The sequence below is a fragment of the Rhamphochromis longiceps genome, linkage group LG16 (assembly GCF_057381845.1).
Source record: "Rhamphochromis longiceps isolate RC_006_pf linkage group LG16, R_longiceps_female_GT1.1, whole genome shotgun sequence".
NCBI lineage: Eukaryota > Metazoa > Chordata > Actinopteri > Cichliformes > Cichlidae > Rhamphochromis > Rhamphochromis longiceps.
This window is the reverse complement of record NC_140572.1, coordinates 30,094,890-30,115,317: the sequence shown is the minus strand read 5'-3', so window position 1 is coordinate 30,115,317 and position 20,428 is coordinate 30,094,890. Positions and strand designations below refer to the sequence as shown.

General features: G+C 36.8%; 1 protein-coding gene across 1 annotated transcript in view; it reads right to left on the bottom strand.

Annotated features, from left to right (window-relative positions):
- Positions 1 to 20,428, bottom strand: part of thsd7ba (thrombospondin, type I, domain containing 7Ba) — a 227,248-nt gene that overhangs the window by 79,060 nt on the left and 127,760 nt on the right. Inside the window, exons 9-13 of the mRNA XM_085385281.1 lie at positions 13,044 to 13,235; positions 11,123 to 11,354; positions 7,020 to 7,135; positions 5,065 to 5,197; positions 3,363 to 3,466 (exon numbers count right to left, since the gene is read on the bottom strand). Of these exons, the coding sequence (XP_085241407.1) occupies positions 3,363 to 3,466; positions 5,065 to 5,197; positions 7,020 to 7,135; positions 11,123 to 11,354; positions 13,044 to 13,235 (777 nt within the window). The remainder of the gene's footprint in view (positions 1 to 3,362; positions 3,467 to 5,064; positions 5,198 to 7,019; positions 7,136 to 11,122; positions 11,355 to 13,043; positions 13,236 to 20,428) is intronic.

The following is a 20,428-nucleotide window of genomic DNA, read 5'->3' as shown; positions in this document are numbered from 1 at the left end:
TTATCTGCGAGCACCTCAGCGGGTTAGTTGTATAACACAAACCTCTCCTCGTTCTGCACATTATGAGACATTAGCATTCATGCAACATGCCTTGAATCTGGCATGAGGCCAGATTCACACGGACATGGAAGTATTTACCCAAGGCAAGGAAATATTTGTGATTGGATTTGAGGTTTACAGAGCCAATATGTTGCAAATTCTGACTATTATTTTAATCTCATAGTAAAGCTCTGAGCCTGAGGTTCACAACATTTTGACTGGTTTTGACTAGGCAGAAAAGCCCTGGTTGCTCTTTAAGTTGTTCTTCTACCGTCTTTAAACTATTCATAGTGACATTTATCATCACTAGTCAGTTTCCAGAGGCTGCACGGTATTTGTATTAAAACATTTCTTTCTCCCAGTAGAGGCAACTGCAACTAAAATGCTGCTTACCTCAAGGAAAGTAATAGTGGTTTCTACATAGATTGTGTGTCTGTTTTTACTTTTCAGTGTTAGAAATTAAGTCAAAGAAATATGAGATAAACCCAAGGTTAAGTGCATAATTGACTGTTTAATACACTTACATCTACCTTAAAGCAAATATATTTCATTGATGTACAGATATAAAGTTAAAAGGAAACATGTTAATGGGTAACACAATAAGAAGCAGAGTTGAATTCTGGTGATTTAAAAAAATCTATGCCTTACTGTGCTGTGATCTGCTGCTCACTATCACAGATATGAAAGCTGACGTGTCAGATTAGAAAAAAACACTATGGACTGTTCGTGACCAGAGAACAGAGGACAAATTTCATAGTGCATTGCTAGTTGGTAGAAGCACAATGCAATGTTAATATTTTATGCTGATCATTTAAACAGTACATATGTTGTCAAGAAGATAGGATTACATTCAAAGTTGTTGACCAACCTGGTAAACAGGTTAAAAAACGACAGTTACTCTTATATGTAATCTGCTTAACTACCATCATGCAAAGATGCAGCCTGATATGCACAATTCATCTTAGCATGCAGTGCACATATGCGCTACGCATCTCAGCACTCAGTACTGAGAAGCATATTGAGTTGCTATGGTTCCTAAATGCTTCCGCATTGTGATCATACCACTTACAGTTGATCATGGAATATCTAGGAGTGAAGGAATTTCACAAACTGACTTGTGGTTCCATCCTATTACAATTCCATGCTCAAATGAGCTCAGTGAGATCTTTAGTTCAATCCATTCCTTTACAAATGCTTGTAAAAGCAGACTGAGTGGCTAGGCAGCTGATCTTAAGCACGTGTGGCACTGCATCTGAAAACAGCTCAATTCAAAGATGACTTTGATACCTTTGTCCATACAGTGTATTCGGAAACATGATTCACTTCAAGCTGCTGAAGAAAGCCAAAGACAAGCAGCTAAAAGCCAGCCTAGATTTTGCACTGAAGGAGGATCAAGGTCTGACATACTAATGTTGCAACTTTTCATATTCAATTTTTCAATGAAGAGAAGCATTTGAAGTAGCTATCATCTCATCTCTCACACCCTTACAACAGGATGTGAGCAACTATAATTAATAGCAAGTCTGGGGGAAATAATTCAAAGTTGAATACTGTATTAGGGTCATGCCTTACCAATTCATCTCAACCTTCTAGCTATAGTCATGGATTATGTTGAAAAAATGTATATGAACAATTCAAGTTGAATGGACCTTCAAAGGTTTTAAACCTCTACTTAATAAATAAGTTAATAAAAACGTGTATATTTTTACACCCCAAAAAGGCTTTAATTAAAAACTAATATTTCCCCTATTCTTCATATTATTGCAACCAAAATCTGAGTCTGTATAATGTTAATAATGTTGTAGGAGTAATTCTGCTCTCCATAGGAAAACCGCCTGCCACAAATCTTACTAAATACAGCCCGAGGGCTGAAAAATTCACTTCTTAGCTTGTTGTGTGATTTTTGGACTGTGTAGATTCCTGTGTCATATCCTTGATGAACATCCTTATGCTTCTCAGAGGATCTGTGGAAATGACTGCTACAGGCTCAAATTATTAAAAAGCCATAGGTGTTAATTGAATCATTTTGCACTCATTTAAAGGCAAGCAGCTTCCTGATGCATTCCCGAAACCGGCTGTTCTAATGTACTTATATGGCTCAAGAGAAGTTTTCAGAGCATTATTTTACTGCCTTGAGAACTTTATAGCATTTCTGCTCTCGGCATCGCTGATTTCTACGTAGCAGTATAATTACAACTGACATTTCTCAAGTGACTTTCTATGACTTTTCGATGAAGATGGGAAAAGTGTTTGCAGTGTTCCTAGGTTAAGAGCAAGCCTCATTGACCTTTAGAGCTTCCTATTTGAATATGATTAGTTGATAGCCAAGTTAAATACCTGTGACATTTCAAAAACTGTAGTGTGAGAGTGAAATTTGCAATTGGTAAAAACACTGAAATTAAATGTAGGATTTAAACAACAAAGATTTCAGAGGCTACGTTCACTCAGTTTAGGCTTAACCAAGTCAATGAGAGGGCACATAAATGTCAAATTGTGGCATAACTGGAGCAAAGTAATTGGCAATAGAGCCATAGCTCGAGTATAGAAACAACGAAGGACATCTTTTAAAAAAAATTATTATTAGTCTGTGACTTTGAGATTTTCTGCCTTGCATGCGATATTTTGCAGATATTACAAAATATAATGTTCTAAAAGATTTGATTGGCTGCAAATAAAAGAAAAACAGCAAACAGAATAGGAATGCATTCAGCAAAATCAGTGTAAACTAGAGGATGACATAATGACAAGGACAAATAAACTACACAATAGTTTCCTCGTTTTAATGTCCATCTTTTTTAGTTTAAAGGTGAGCAAAAAGGTGAAGAAAAAACCTGATGCACTGCATCAATATAGGTTCTTTTCAGTCTGACTTTAGAAAAGCAGAGAAAGCTATGAAACCTTCAAAACTTTATCCAACATAAAATGCACTCAGTTGTGAGTCTACTTTGAAGTTGTGAGTCAGAACATATGAGTGCATGTAGGGTCTTCATGGTGCTAGCTCTGGCTTTTCATTTCTATTAAAGCAAATACTAAGTAGCCCGTGATGGCTGGACTTGCTACGTACGTTAATAAGAGACTAGTGACATGATGAAATTGTCAAGAAAGCACAGAAAGGTTCATCTAATGATATTCACTGAACAAATTGCTGTCTTCCTTAACGTTTCTGCCATTTGCTTGTTAGAGGAGCAGTTCAGAAAGGACTATTAGGTCTCATTAAGTAAAGATGGTATATAGATGGAAGAGCAACGCTGAAAATAGGTGAAATGGTAGCAGCTGGGAAATATAAAGTGAAGAGAATGCACTGATTTAGGGCTACAACTTGCCTCTTGTTTCTAAACCTTTTCCACACGTTTCTCCTGGTCCCGACAGCCCACGTCTCACAGATTCAGGAACTAGAGAACAGCTGCTCCATTTGTGCGTCCTCCACCTAGACCGAAACGCGAAGGAAGAAGAACTTTAGGCTGGCAGCGGCTTGTTACAGTTTTAAGTACAGAAATGCTAAAGGTGTCATTATATTCTTCTCAGAAGTGCGAGTTTGTAGCCGTGAACTGGACCACAGGCAGCACTGAATGTGGAAAAATGGAAGTGAGTGCCATTCTTGATTTTACAATGAAAATAAAAATATTATGGCATTGAATTTGTCCAGTTTGTGAAGGTCACATTGCTCTATTGGTATTTTATTGAAAACACTTCTGCTTGAATTCTTGGTGTTGGTTTTTTTTTTTTTTTTTTGGGGGGGGGGGGGGGGGGGGGGGGCTTATGTATGAATACTAAAATTAGGTACATGAATTCACATTAAATACTAGAAAAACTCAGTTAAACGCTTAACTGTGTGTTATGGTTAAATGCTCATTCTTGCACATGAATGGTTACTGTGAAGTGCATGTACCTCACCAGGCCAACTGCCAACAACTTTCCAGCATATCTATTGCTAGTGGTGTTTGAGACGGAGCAGTATGCTGAAGAAATGAAGATATAGGTGTTTGAAGGAGTTTAAATCTGAGCAGATTTTGGAGGAAACCAAACTGGCAACAAATCTGAAAGCATCACACTGAGCTGAGACATCCAGCCATTGTTGGGAAGTATCTCCAAATGAGACTATTACTTAAAAGTAAGACCATGAAGCCAGCAGCTGTAAATGTTTCTCTAAAGGTGTTTTACATTTGTAATGTCATTTGTTTTTTAAGGTATTTGTCCTGCGATTCTATAAACAGTATTTTTTTTAATTTTTTTTTCTAAGCTTGGGACATGGTAGTAGTTTGAGAATTTATGACGAAAACAGGTTGGCCTTGTACTCAAAACACAGATGAATAGTTAGATTTTTTAAGGAATATAGCATATCAAGCAGAGCAAATGAAGATGAACACATATTTTACCAGTCATACTCCTTTAGTGAATGTCAAATATCAAGTTTCTGATGTTAAAGCTTGTGGCTATGTTACATAGCTGAAGCTCATTCCCAGGTAATTACACAGGTCTGCAACCGAAATGGTAGTTTGGCGGTGTAAGGAGCTCAGATGATCGTGTCCCAACAGGTTTATTTTGTTCATAGCGAAAGGTAAAGAATCTCAAAAAAATTATGCATTTCATTGCTTTTTTAAATTTAAACTCCACATATTTTGCAAATAACTGTACATGATGAAGGGAAATGGAGATCATTTTTGCATTCCGCACCGTAAAAAACATAATATTTACCAAAACTATCCCATGCAGCTGAAATTTTTTTTTTATCAACCTGTGTTAGTATCATATTATCATTCAAAATTGCAATTTTATATTTATATGTGTTTTTAAACATGTATCGTAACATCTGAATATAAACCAGAATTTGTATTTACTTACCTGTTTATTCTTCCATCTTGTGCCATTTAAACTTCATCATTTAACTCTAATAATGCACCCTAGTCATGATTTCAAAAATAGCTCACTCACTTCTTACCGTGTGCTCTTATATGGCAGATAAGCTGAGTTAACTTGTCCTTGGATTAAAAACAGAAAGCAGTTCATTATAAATAGTGCTTTTACCTATACACTGGACATACACGAAGTGATTCACACTCTCTCTCTTCGTAAAGTGTGTCGGGACACTCTTGACCTCCATTAGCAGCCCTCTGAATGATGGTCCTGTATCGAGACTGTGTGGCGGCGGTTGCATTTTCTGTTAAACATGAAAGATAATCTTCACAAAAAGGCTGCGTTCAATGACAGATTATTTGCACAGCTGAATTTAAGTGAACATTTCCAAGGAGGAATAGGATGTAAAATGATACCGAGACAAGTGCCTGACAAATGTCTTGGTCGCAAAATAAATGATGCATCAATATCACCACTGTGCTCTAATATCTCAAAGAGGGGAAAAAAACAAGTGGTCTCGAAATTGTGCCGATGCTGATTAGCATGCCCTTGTAGCAGCGATGTCGTCCACTTCACTGCAGTCTGTTTTCGGACACACCACACTGTAATGGCTTCATTTGGCTCAGGCTCCAAGGCTCATTACACAGCACTAATTACTAAACATTGAAAATGGTGCAATTAAGAAAGAGATTACATCATCAACAGACCCAATGGACTACAGCATATTTACACAGATGAGATGCCTGCTCAATTCTTCTAAAAACAATTACATACTTTTTGATTTCCGAGACATTACAGTACACATATTGAAACCCATTAAATATCCATTCTTTTCTCTCTATGTGCTAGGTTAATGTAATGGACAGTTAAAACTGTTGTTTACAATTAAATGTAATTCTTGACAACACTTTGCGTGTATTGCACTGTACATTTTTCTAAGAAGCCTCTTGCCATCATTGTAAGCATGTGAAGCCAAGTGCATCATATTTGAGTTCTTGAGATTTTTACGCCATCAGTTTTTTCAATGAAAAATCTGAATATATCGCATCGTACATTACATTTTCAAGCTATTCATTGCAAGAATGAAAAAATAAATAAAAATTCTGTATGTAGCAACTATGATACAAAGTAAAACCCATGTATGAAAATGTATATTAATTTTGAATTTTCTGGCAATTATTTTATAGGTCAGGCTTAAAGGAATAACATATACAGTGATGTATACCTTCTTGAAGTTTACCTTATACAATCTACTGATGTGTCTTGATGCATGCTCAATCATCCAGGTAAGTAAATCCCAAAAGAATGATTCTGTTCATCTGGACGTAGCGTTTTCAGACCAAACCAAACAACGTCATCAGGCTCCGCAGTCTATTTACATCTACAGGCCAGTGGTCACTATTTCAATGATGAGGATGTACACATCCTGGACAGGGAGGAATGCTGGTTTCAGCAGGGATTCAAGGAGGCTATTTACGTGAAAAGGGAAAGACCATCTCTGAATCGAGGAGGGGCCTAAGGGTACATCTTTCGCCATTTTACAATGCGGTGATTGCAGCCATTCCCCAACTCTCTGTGAATTGTACTCATGGTCATTGATCAATAGTCTTTGATCAGTAGTTGTTGATCAATGGTGGTGACAATTTGCATATTAATGATCAAGGAGCTGACCTCACAGCCCATTGCTCATTCAGTGGGCTAGGTTCAGTTATTGTGTAAAAGGTTGGGGAGACCTTCAGTCAGCTGAGACTGAAGAAGTCACTTTGATGAATGATGAAACGTTTCTCCCACAGAAAACGTTACGTCCAGATGAACAGAATCAACCTTTTGGGAATACACTGATGTCAAATTAAAATCAGTTTCTAGATAGATTATAAGTAATCAACTGATTACTTATAATCGAATCTATAATCTATCTATCTATTGTGAAAGTATGAAATGTGTTTCTATTTGAATAGGTTATTTGTGCTCCTGAAACAAGGTATTTATATATTCAATCCCAATATATTGATAATTTACCAATTTTAAAAGATTTTACTCTGGATACTGATTAATTTTAAAAAGACTTAAGCTATTAGAGAGGCAATTGTAAAATAAATTTCTAGAAAATCCTGTCAGTGAGCTACCTGGAAGGCAGGTTGATGGGCAAGTTGTCCATTCACTGAAAGGCGTCACAATGCAGTCTCTCTGGCAGGGTAGCAAACAAGGACGGACGGTTTCCGGACGGGAAGAATCTGAACATCTAAACATACAAACAAACAAACAGTGGTCTTAAATTCTCTTCAGCCCCCAGGTGATGAATGATAAACGTCCTGGGTCTCACTAGTAAGAGGATAGCGCAGTAAAACAAATGCCCTGTCCTTGACATCACACATCTCCCTACAGAAAACATGATTGATTACATGTGCCTCTGCCTGCATGCTCAAGCAAACGCTACACAAATATAGAAATTTACAGTGTTCTCACACATTCAGTTGCCTCCCAGTCTACAAATATTACTCATTAAAAAAAAAAAAAATTCAAGCCTACAAAGTGCCTGCATGCTTCACAGTGCATTTTCACTTTTAAATCCCAGTTTTACTAAAACTAGACTAATCAATATTTCTTTATGCTAGATTTGTAGCCCACAGTGGCATCAACTAGTAATAATAATAATAATAATAATAATGGATTGGATTTATATAGCACTTTTCAAGGCACCCAAAGCGCTTTACAATACCACTATTCATTCACTCTCGCATTCATACACTGGTGGAGGCAAGCTACGGTTGTAGCCACAGCTGCCCTGGGGCAGACTGACAGAAGCGAGGCTGCCATATCGCGCCATCGGCCCCTCTGGCCAACACCAGTAGGCAGTAGGGTAAAGTGTCTTGCCCAAGGACACAACGACCAGGACAGAGAGCCCAGGGATCGAACCGGCGACCTTCCGGTTACAGATACGCTTCCCAACCCCCTGAGCCACGGTCGCCCCTAGTGGCAGTATGTAGGCAATATTTTTTGAACTAAAAATCTCAACAAAATATCAGCAATGGCAATGTATCTATAAATAGTGGAAACAAATTTATGATCAATTTAAATGTCCCAGTGAGTGGATTTATTTTACATATACAGAGCAGCCAGGGCCATTTTTTGTTACCAACAAGACAAGCGAAAGAGTGCTCCAGGGGAAAAAATCAATCAAACACGGCTGCTAATTAACCTGAGAAACAAGGATATGCAAACTGTTTACCAATAGATCATTCCTGCTACACCAAACACATCATTACCAGGTTTTAATGAGCATCTGACCGACTTTTAACAATTTCCTTGTCTTAATTCATGCTGGCACATCTCTTGTGTAACATATCTGTAACAGCCCTCTGGCTGTGTTGTGTTTTGTGTGTCGTGCAACCTTGAATTGGTGCGGATTAATGCAGCTATGTAAAATCAAGTAATTCATAAGCTTTGATGTCTTCATCAACCAGCAGCCAACTCCTGTCCTCAATGCACAAACACACATGAAATTTCACATTTTGTTTCAGAGCCAGTGACTTCCTTTGCCCAACAACCAGATCCAGGTCTCACTAGAGACCCAGCATGGCGCCACATCCTACTGACTGCAAAAATCCAGCACGCACAGCAACGAGATCAAAGTATGCCAAAGCATAAGGGGGAAAGATACATAAAACCCATCATTCCCCAGCTTTATCCCTACTCTTCTCTCTCTCTCCCTTTGCAGTGATGTATGCCAGAGGGCATGACAACGCAACAGAGCAGCTGGGGTATATTGTGTGGTTTTCCCAAAATGAGGGAGTTAGATTCACTGTCAAGGCCACAGTGTTCAGCATCATTATTCATTATTCATCATTATTAATAATATTAATAGTATGTGTGTGTACTGTATGAAGTTTCATCACTGTCAGTTTTATTATTTACACTGTTTTTCTGGGGGCTCTGTATTGATACCAACAAAAAAAAAACAACGAATCTTTTTGTTGAGCCACTGCTCACTGCTGAGATTACTGCTCAGCATGAAATGCTAAGATGTTTGCTGACTGAAGTGACCCTTCAAACAGAGCAGCAACAGCTGTATTCTGAAACATTTTCCAACTCAAAGCTTAACAATTCAGAAATCAGAGTTTGAGATAAACAGGGGTTAACGCAGAATTGCAGCTCGCCTACCTACTCAGTTTTCCTTGCTTTTTTAATCCAGAACATAATCTGTTAGAACGTATAGAATGTGTCTTGGGTATAAATATAATTTATGTCAAATCTGCGTTTTTCGATAGAGTCAGACAGTCACAGCATAATTTGGAAAGATGGCAGAAAGACCCGACTTTGGTGCATAAATACACTAAAAAACTGACTCTTACTGTGGCGGCAGATAGGACAAGCATTAGAAAAAAAAAGCCTCTACATACTCTATTTTACAGCCCTGTCAATAGCACATCAAGCTAAAGAAGAGCAATCTTTGTGAATTATTTATAAATCTGTCTTCCTGCTGTGAAGATCACTATAACATCATTATAGTGACAGCACAAAAGCCCTTAGCAGAGTTTGATATTGTATTGCTGAAAGAGGAGTAGATAATGGTGGAGCAGAAGCAAAATGAATCTCTGGTTCACAAAAACAAATGAAAAGAAACACTAAACACACAGAAGGAAAAAGGATAAAACCAGACCTCAATACACAAAACTCTGAGGTTTTTATTATACAGTGAAGCAAGTCCTCTGGGTCATCTGTTAGTAACTAAAAGCATACGCTAGATATCTACAAGTAAGGCGGTTTTGGAAAATGGAGACTGTGTTCTTAAGTGATTTTTTTTGTAAGAGAAACATCCCATCTTCCCCTTGATTTTACAAAGCTCCTTTTCTCCTCACCTATAATTTAGCATTCATTTCTCTCAGGGCCTATTTTCAGCTGCTAAAAATAAGCAGAGCAGCACAGTAAAAAGATACTCTGATACAGAAGTGCAATTTTCATACTGACAAGTCATCTCCCAGAACTGAAGAATATACGTTGTATAATTTGAAAAATATCTCATGTAACTTAGTGGAGAGGGGTAGCATGGCTAGTGGCCTTAATGAGTGCCCTTCAAGTTTTAATTTTAATTACCATAAACATCAGGTGGGGGGCTGAGACCACATATTCACCTCATTTGTTCAAGAGCAAATGCACGGAGGTCAAATTGTGACTCATAACAAGTCTCGTGAATATCCATCAATATGTTGATGACACAGTTAATTACTCATCAGCACCCTATTATTTGGCAAAGACCAAAAAACAGCTTCTCAGGAGGAGAACCTTATACCCAATGTGAAACATAGGGATAGAAATGTTACAGTTTAAGTTGGCTTCACGGCCTCAGGGACTGTGTATTTTGCAGCCATTGATTCAACTATGCATTCTGCACCTTATACGAGTGCTTAAGGATAATCTGAGGTCACTGCACTACAAGCTTAAGCTGAACTTAGAAGTACATCTTTCAAAAGGATTATGATCCTAAGCATAATAACAAATACACAAAGGATAAAAAAGCCCAGTCAAAGTCCAGATTTAAATCCGATTGAAATGCTGTGTTAGGATTTGATACAACATGGAAGCAAGACAACGAACGGCATTGACATTATATAATATAGAAAAAAATATAAAATAAAATATAATATAAATATATAATAATATAAAAATTATTATATATATATTTTTTATATATTTTTTCCATTAAAGAGTTGACTTCCTGTTTTCAATATTCATAAATGCAGACATAATAAACAGGCAATTTCTGCTAGTTTCAAGATTGCATATTAAGAAATACAGTAACTCTTTTGCTCTACACTAAGAACTACATATAACTCAAGTGCTCAAATGTGACGGGCCAATGGAACTCAGACTACAAGAGAAACCAAATTTTGTAGCTGTCCTATGAAAATCTATATAAAGACATCTGTTTATGGAGAATATAGACACTATGTATAAGTGAGTTAAGTGTTTGCTAATTAAAATTAAACAAAATTTTTTTTTAAAAAGGGTAAAAAACGTCTATTTGATGTGCAATGGCGTGAAAAAGTGTTTGCCCCCTTCCTGATTTCCTTTTTTTTTTTTTTTGCATTTTCACATCACTGTACTTACTTTTTCAAATGACTGGATATATAATTCTATATAAAAAAGTGACATTACAAAGAAAAATACTGAATCAGAGTACATAAAATTCAAAAAAGTCCATATATCAAATACTTTGCATAGACTCCACCTTTTATTTACGACTGGACCAGCATTCATCTTCACACAGATGACTTTGCGGATCTGAACCCCAACAGCACAGGTTATGGTCCCATTCTGGAGGCTGGTTCCATTGAGAGCCATAGAGGTATCCTCAATACATGGACCCCATGCTGAAGCTTCCCAGTGAAATACCACACAAGGATGGTCATTGCAGACTCTCCATTGCTCCAGAGCTGGACCCGCTGGACAAGCTTTTCCATCTGCATATCAACACATAAGAGTAGAAAATTGTGAAATACACAGAATGTACAACATGGCATTCAGAAAAAGCTGCACTAAATCACTCCAACACAGTTTCATTATTGTGCAGAGTACATGTGATTTGACCAAAACAAATCTAATGGATTCTCTTAAAGTACAATATGTATTTGATCAATGGAAGGAAAAAAAGTGCCAATATTATCACTCTACCATGAGCTGTTTATTAACATACTGTAGCAAATATTTGTTTTTTGGGTTAGCTGAGCAAGCACTTTTCAAGTTTCAACTTCTAGAAGTTCAAATTACAAACTCAGTCACAGCAAGGCCACTGTGAAAGTCTTCCTTTGGTAATTCATTGACTGCCAAAGCACAACAATGTTTATGCTCTGTGTCCTGGTTAGTGTATGTGTATATATACATATAAAACCTCCAAAGTAATCATTTCTTCATTTACAGTTTATGTAAAATACCTGAGTTCTATGTATGCATCATTGCTTTCTGGCTAAAGGATTGTTTACAGTGGTGTTCACAGTGGTAATTTACTTTTGTTTTGGGCCTACAGTAGTCAGGGCAGAGACTCTCTGGTTGAAATGGAGGTAAAACATGGACAGCTCAGTTGATGAAATATGATAAATATGATATCTGGAGAGGGAACAGTAGTGTGCTGTGACTTATAGAAAAGTAAGGATGAGCTGAACCACAACCAAATATTGTATATACTTACACCTTCCAGTCCAATTTGTATTTCTCAGGGCTTCTACAGTATTCTGTCAGACGCTGTTACAAAAATGTATCCTTATAAACACAAATGCAGCATTAATACCCATGTATACATACCCACACACACATCAGCTCTGTCAGCAAGCTGATAGCCAGTAACATTGTAATAAGCAACATAGTTTGGAACCTGGCTTAATCTGTGAAATTCTTTCATCAGCTGTTGTTGCAGATATGCATTTAGTTACAGGGATTAATGGCTGCTAGCTGGCTGCCAAGGCTTTGCTGACTGACTTGAAAACACAACACAAAGTAAGAAAAGCACTGTTGGGAAGAAAAGAGTCTCTGATAATGAATGGTCAACTCAAACTTCAAATGTTTGTGAGATGAAAAATGACTAAATGAGACTCGCACACAAAAAAAACCCAGATAAAGGTTCGAGCTCAATCAATATTTACTCTTCTTATTTGCCGAGTCTAGTCTTGTGTTAGCCGTGGCATTCCTCAGTTTGAGTCCCTCTAACAATAGCACTATATCCCAAAGACACTGAGCTCCCTGCTAATGAAAATGTTACTGGATTTTTTCTTTTATATCTGTAATTACAAGCTACTTCTTAAAATCTCCAAAGATCAGTGTTTTCATGCTTTCTGTCATCCAGTCAGTACACTGAACCTCATAGATACCGAAAGGTATACATTATTATCAACAACTACAGTAATAATACAATATAATACATCTTCTTGTTACTTCTGCCCTTTTTTCTGCAGTATTTCAGATGAGATGACATGTTAACGACAGTTATAATCTAAACCTTTTCTACCTATTTGCCATATATTAATATCAGCTTTAAAAATCTAGCTTCATTAAAAGTAAAACCAAGTTAAAAATAACTCCAGTAAACAAAGCAAAGAAGTTCTTTATTAGTATTAGATGAGAAAGAGTCAAAGAGATCAAAGGGAATTTTGGATTACCTTTTTGTGGGATGGCTAAAACAGTGCGAGTGCGGCTCTGTTTACCCTCTGCCGTCTTACTGGCACAGCTGTGTGAGCAGGTGGACCAGGAGGACCAGGGGCCAACCACACAGTCTGCAGAACAGGGCACCTCGCAGGCTTCTTCTGCAAGTGGAGGGCCTTCCACACAGTAGGCATCGGGCACATCTTCTCCTGAAAAAGGCAAGATAACTGAAATCAGCCTAAAGGCTCAAATAATCCAATTGACACTCGCTACACTTAGTATCTCATCTTGATCTAACAGCTATCAGATAGGGAAATAACCTTGTGCAAACTAAACCAAAACACACTGGCGCTAGAATGAAATCCCAGCTGAAGTATACATCAAATAACAAATGTATATTAGAAGCAGAAAGTGGTATAACCCAAGGCCCTATGACTCTGGGTTGATCAGATTAAAACCTTAAAGCCTGGTCTTGCTCACATTAAATGCAGAGGTAAATGAACCCACAACATACTGCGCTCCTAATACATCAGCCCCCTCCAGAGGATACCAGATCTTTCATCATGCTGAATGAAAGTATAAATGCAATTCACATGAAGTACAACACATAATGTGTTATTTGGTCAGCTACTTTATATTCTGTGCTCGTCTCAGTTTTACCATTTTTGTTAGGCCTGAATTATCTCTGAAGAACACCCAGACGTGCACTTGTGACACTGGACAAGATAATAAGTGGATCCTGCTGGATCTAGCTGACACAATTGACACATGTTGATACCATTACATTCACTCTGTGACAAATTCAAGTCATGTCTACATCAGCTCTGAATGTGAACACATGGCAATGCATGTATAGGGGAGGATGATGTGTTTATTGCAATTTGGAGCACTTAGACTTTTTTCATTCTTCAAAATTAATCCCTAAAATTCTTTTTTTGTGCTATTGATAAAGTTTGCCAAGACCATGTTACAGATAGTAAAAGCAAGTAAGCGGGCATCCCTCCTAAGTGTTCTGTCAAACACAAATTTAATTTCATCAAAAGAAATTGTAAGGTCACTCCATTGGTATTCTGAGCTAGTTTTAAAAGCTATCCTTCAGCCTTCAGCCTTCATCTTCGTGTTATGAAATATGTATCGCAGCTGCTAGTTAACTCTTCTTTTACGAATGAAACAGCCACAGGAAACAAAGAGCAATTTCTTTCTACTTTGTTATATCTTTACTCCATTTTTTTACAGTTTATCTAGGTTGCTTTAATACGTCTTGGACCATCATTAAGGTGTGCAGTACAGTAAGTGCAATTTTATTAAGCCACAAAATGAATTACCTGCAAAAGTAAATATTCAACTCTCTGAAACTGTCATTGGCTTGAGTCATTCTTTGCAAACAAGATGGTCAAAATACTGGTCACTAGACTGCCATGTTGTCAGTATAATGGTGTACTCTGCCTATGTATACTCTTGCATACTCTTGCAAGGTTTGGCAGACAAAATGCAAAAGGCTCCACTTTTTTGACTCATATACAATGCCTCAGTTCAAGATATCTACCAAATATCTGCCAGGTCTCTCTTGGAAATGAGATTTTTAATCTCAACGAGAGTTATTTACCTGGATAAATAAAGGACTAATAATAATAATAAAAAAAAAAAATAGGATTCTTATATAGACTTATATAGAGAGAAATATAGAGAAAGGACTGTTGATTGCATTGTTATTTGCCACACACTGTTGCATGTGCAGTCTTTCCTGTATTGCAACATCATAGTTATGGGAATAGTATCAAAGATACAGTCACAAAAATAGTAAGCAAACAAAGAAAGAAAAAGAAACATAAAAGGTGAGTTGGGAATAAAAGTGAAAAAGACATGACCTTGCATATCAGTTCTCACTCGTTTTCAATAAGATCAAAGAATGAAAAATAAAAACAAGAAAACCTGCTTGATCCATCATGACAAGTGGCTCCAACATCGTCTGCATGACAATATCAATGACATGCAGATGTCACCAGATAACATGGAGACTGAACAAGTAGTTTTGAGAATGTCATTTATCAAATGAAAATTGCACAATAGCCATCGAGAAGAACTTTTACTGCATCTTTTAAAGCGTCCTTAAGCACCTTGAAAGGTACCTGTAGATTAAACATAATACAACAATAGCTTTCTTGTTAAACACTATGCACATAAGCTACTACTATATAGATAACCAGACATATGGTTGTATTTCCTTTTGGAGCTTTAAAAGAGTTTGCCATAGATTTCTCCAAGGTCTCTGTCCTAGAGAGACAGATCAATTTCAGAAACAGGAATGTCATCCTGTTGTCAAAACAATGCCAGCAGCTGCTGAAGCATTGTTTTCTGATATACACTCACAGAGAGAAGAATCATTAACTTGGTTGAACCCTGCCACTAGATCACGGAATATAGTTTAACAATAACAACCCCAGGGCAGATCTGTCATCAATTTGTCTCTTTTTTTTCATCTGAATCAAGCAAACAACCTTGATTCAGAGGAGGGCAGTAAACATAGAGAATGCAAACTTAGATGTTGCCTCATAAGAAAAATGTAAAAGACCCACCCTCGGGGAGTTTGGAAACTTTGTGGCCATAAAGTCAAAGCATAAGAGATCTCCAACCATCAAAGCAGCTAATGTGCATACAGCAGGAGTTAAAGAAAAATCAGCTGAATGTAACGATGACCCAAAGGCTACAGTGTGGGATACATTACGACTTTCATTAGCACAGATCAAAGTGGGCATAAGATGCAAACTTTTCCAAAAAAAATGTGCATAAACATTTGTAGAGCGAGATGTATATTTATAATACTGGACAAGTGGAAAGATGGTGGATGGTTATTACTGTAATGTTCACTAAAATTATATTTTCAACTAAAATTAAAATTTTAAGTAACGAGAACATAGGTTTCACGATGGTATATATATTTAAACAACTCAGAGAAGCTTTGGAGGCTGCAGCACAAATTACAATGATCTTTAACGCGATTGTTTTGAACTGACAGTAAGCTGTGTGGGAATCCATTGTCACTGTTTTGGTTCGCAGTGACTCCTACCCAGGTGATTATTTCAGGTATGCATGCTAAATGCAAAGACAGCATAAAATAGAGCAGGGCATGCACTATAGATTTCAGTGAATCAACCTCACTGACCCACATTTAGAGCAATACACACTAGAAATGCAAAAATGGGCAATGATATACGGCGGTACTTAAAAAAAAAGAGCTTTAAATGGAAAATGCAAAGCAAAAAGTTTTAGCTTAAAGTAAAGTAAATAAATATTCTTTGTTTGTTCTTTTGCTTTTACTACTTTTAGAGAAAGAGCAGAAGAACAACAGTTTGTTTTTCCACCCACTATTACCTTTATGGGCAGTGACATAATTTACATACAATTTACACTGCTTTACAAGTAGAGAAGGATCATATCTGCCTATTCTAAGCATGGACAAAGTCTTATATAGTTTGGAAGTTGAATTTCTGTTAAACAGCATGGACAAGAGTATGAATCTATCAGTAGACAAGTCTGTGCAATCAAGGTGTTTGCAATACCAAGAGGTCACTTAAGTCTACTAATTTTTACAAGGGCAAAACTTTTGCAGAAAGGCCACTGACAAGGGCGCTTTGACGCATTTACATTCCCAACTTTAGGTTTTAAATCAAACTAATGCAACAAAAAGAATATAAAAGCATGACACTGGCTCCAGGCTTATTAAAAACTGATTAAAACAGATGCATTATTGCCAAAGGTGGAATTACTTACTGTGCTTTTATAAACAATGGAAAATCAGTAATTCAACAATCTTTCTGCTTGAAAATCAAAAGGGTTTAATGCATGTATTAGCAAACAAAGTAACAAAAGACTCACAAAACCTTGCCTGAAAACACTGCCTAAAGAGAAATGACATGATAACATGAATCCAAAGTCACAACTAATGTATTTGTATCTATGTGTGAGTGTGTATGTATGAGACTACTTGTGTGTGTGGGGGTGCTCTGCAAATAGATGGTTGCCCTAGGGGTCCTTTTGCATTATTAATACAGGAATTGGGGCTCTTACTCAGATATAATATCACTGGCTCCTGCATGCAATTTCCACATGATTTCTATTCTGCTCGCCCACCCACCAATTAATTTCTTCATTGTTATTATTCTAGGAGATACTGAAAAAAGTCCTCGCCTTTGCTTAAAAGTTAATAATCATATCCAATCTGTGGAGGAAGCTTTTAAAGTAGAGCTGGGGGGAGGCAAAAGAAACAAGGTGCATTGGATAAAATAGCTGTGAGCATCCAACAAACTACCCTGGGTCACTAATTATTTTCTGTGCTTTACCTGCCTGTTAAACGTGTAGCTTCAGCATTTCAGCAAAAGTTAGTCACTTTCAGCACTTCTCCTAAACATAGCTCCTGAATATTGCTGACCACTTGAGCAAGCAGAGTCAGAATGATGCTGACCACTGTGCTCAGTTATTAGGTCAGAAGTGTCAGTTCATCTGTAGGTTTAAGTATACGCAGCAAAGATCTGCTGTATGTGGGTCATGTCAACTGCCAGTCACAGGTGCACTGCATTACACTGTGGTCTATGGTTACATCGAGAAATTGGACCGACTACTCTGGTCACCGTGCAATTAGTGGGAGCTGTCAGAACAAGTTTACTGTGCCAAAAAGCTAGAGGGTGAAGCTATCACATCTCTTTGCTGAAGTAGTTTTCAGTAAATAACACATAAATACAGTAGTAACTGTAGCCAAACACAAAATAGTAAATGTAGAACACAATAAATGAATACACTCACATGTACATTTGGCACTATTTAAAAGAAAAAATGAAGAATTAACAATTTTTGATTAAATAGTGTTAAACCAGTGTGACTGGTTGCTTCCACTGACAGGTCACAAATAAGCATAAACAAACACAATGGGAATAAGCTATGTGCAAACAAACATAGCATTTCAACACTTTTAGTAGCTGGTCCCACAAATAAATACAGTTAGTCTCAGACTCTCATTTTTTTTTTTTAGCTTTATTTAAAAACAGTGATCCTTGCTTACACAGAATCATTTTATATGCATGGGTTATTAGCAAAATCTCGTGAACACTAAAGTCAAACTCTTAAATATTTTTAGAAGTCAAAGTATCCCTAACCTACACTTCTAATCTAGCGTCACTGATTGGATTCCCCTGGTTCCAATTAGCTTTTGTTAATATAATTAACCTAGGAGTTTGCATAATTTTTCAGCCTATACTGGGAATATCTGTCTGTCTGCCTACCTGCCACAGAAATATTAAGGCATACAGTTAGCATGTGGTGTATAATTTAGCACCAAAACATACTTTCTACATATGATACTGATTGTGAAAATAACGGTATTACATGGCTACTTCAAATAGAACTTAACACTTATACAGCCACTAACATTTTCTGTGGGGGTTTTTCAGCTCTGTTTCTTATCTGCTTAACCTCAAGTGAATTGGGAAATACAAGATATCCGATAAAGCGCATTAATAAAACATATCTAGATACATGATCTTAGTATGTGATGCACCAAAATGATTCATCAGTAAACAACAGCGCTTTATTATTTTCACCACATGGTTATCCCTCTGGGCATCTGTCTGGTTGAGTCCCAAAAGTGTCCTTGACCACCCTTGTATCACTTAATTCTACTTCAGTCATACCAAAATGATTTCTGCTGCCCTAAAATTATTGCCATAATAGAATATATTCCATGGCAAAGACACGATTTAGGTGATATAGGATTTTTTTTTTCCTTTGATTGCTTGAGCAAGCCTAGATAATCATTTTAATCTCCATCAGATTAACTTAGTCAGAAAAGTGCAGTTTGTATGCTCTCTATAGGCTTAGACTTTCCTCACACAATTTCATGCATCCTCAGACTTGGAATGCAGATTTTCTTTATGCTGGGAAACGGGAACAAAAAGCTCACTCAATCAGGGAGAATTTTTTTTTTCTTTTTACAAATCTCAGGGGTATCTGGCACATCACTGAATTTCATAATATTCAACTTATTATTTAGCTGAACAGAAATAAACCCAGCCACCCTATTCACAAGATTTATCCTCTTCTCCAAAGTGAAACTTGGGTCAAATGTAAGAAAGACTTCATTTGAAACTTTTTAATTGCTCATGTAATGTTACTGGAGTTGACAGCAGTTTATTTGTAGATTTTTTAAAAACACGGCAAACACAATCTGATGACAAAAAATTGAAGTGCTTTTTTCTATGGTTTCATACTCATATTGATTTATTATTGAAGAGAAGAGAGGCATTTTGGATATTCACTTTGCAGATATTGTCACCCAAAGGATTGAATGATGAACAGTTTAATGAGTGCATTTGTTTTGATTTGGGATTTGTATACTGTATATGGTAAAATGTTATACAACACTGATTTGTCCAAAGTATGAATATTTTTGTAAACTTTTATTTTATAATTGTCATAATTTTCTTAGTTTAAGTGATAATTTTGGAATATATATATAGATGGTTCGGTTTTCAAATCAGGTGGTGATTTTAAATGTTATTTGGGTTTTGGATGATGTCATTGACGATTCGAGTGGACTCATTAACTGATTGATTGCATGCACATGTGACGTCTAATAGCCAGGAATGCCTAATTGGCTGAATTATACTCAATGTATACATATGTGCAAATGTGCATGAACAAGGTTTCTTTGTACATATATGTAAATATACTGCTTGATCTATAACCATTAAAAATTGAATGAGTTTTATTTATGTTCTTTGTGTTTTGTCTTTCATTGTTTTACCATTTAGTCTGAGAGAAAATCGATGCAAGAAGAGTTGGTAAAGAGCTTTAACTGCTTTTATATACAGTTGCAATCAGAAAAGTCATGATAATTACAAGATTTTCACAATTTTTTAATGTTTTTTTAAAAAAAACAAGAATTGGGTGCGCAAGCTTTAATTTCTTTTGGCTATTCTATAATCAGCACAGTGTCAAACGTATGCATATACACAGCTGACATTTGCAATAAGTAGTGCTACACTGTTGTTTATCTTGACAAGGCCAAGGCCTATTAATTTCTCATTAGCTGGCGTGATTGACTACAACTGGTAGTTTCTCCGCCTGAAAACAGAGTGCCAGCATAAAAAGGATTTGTTTGATAGCACTCATTGGACTGACCAATACTTAGAACAATTGGAAAGTCCAGAGACTCCAACATCATCAGTTCAAACAACTGTACAGCAGCCTCACTGTCCACAGTGAAGTGAGTTTTACATAGCCATGAACTGGGAGGGTACCAGTCAAGAAAGAAGACCCTGCTAAAAAAGACGACACGTGTGTAGTCCAAAACTACCATGACATGACGAGTGTGTGTAAACTTCTGACCACAGCTGTGTAAGGTTTATTT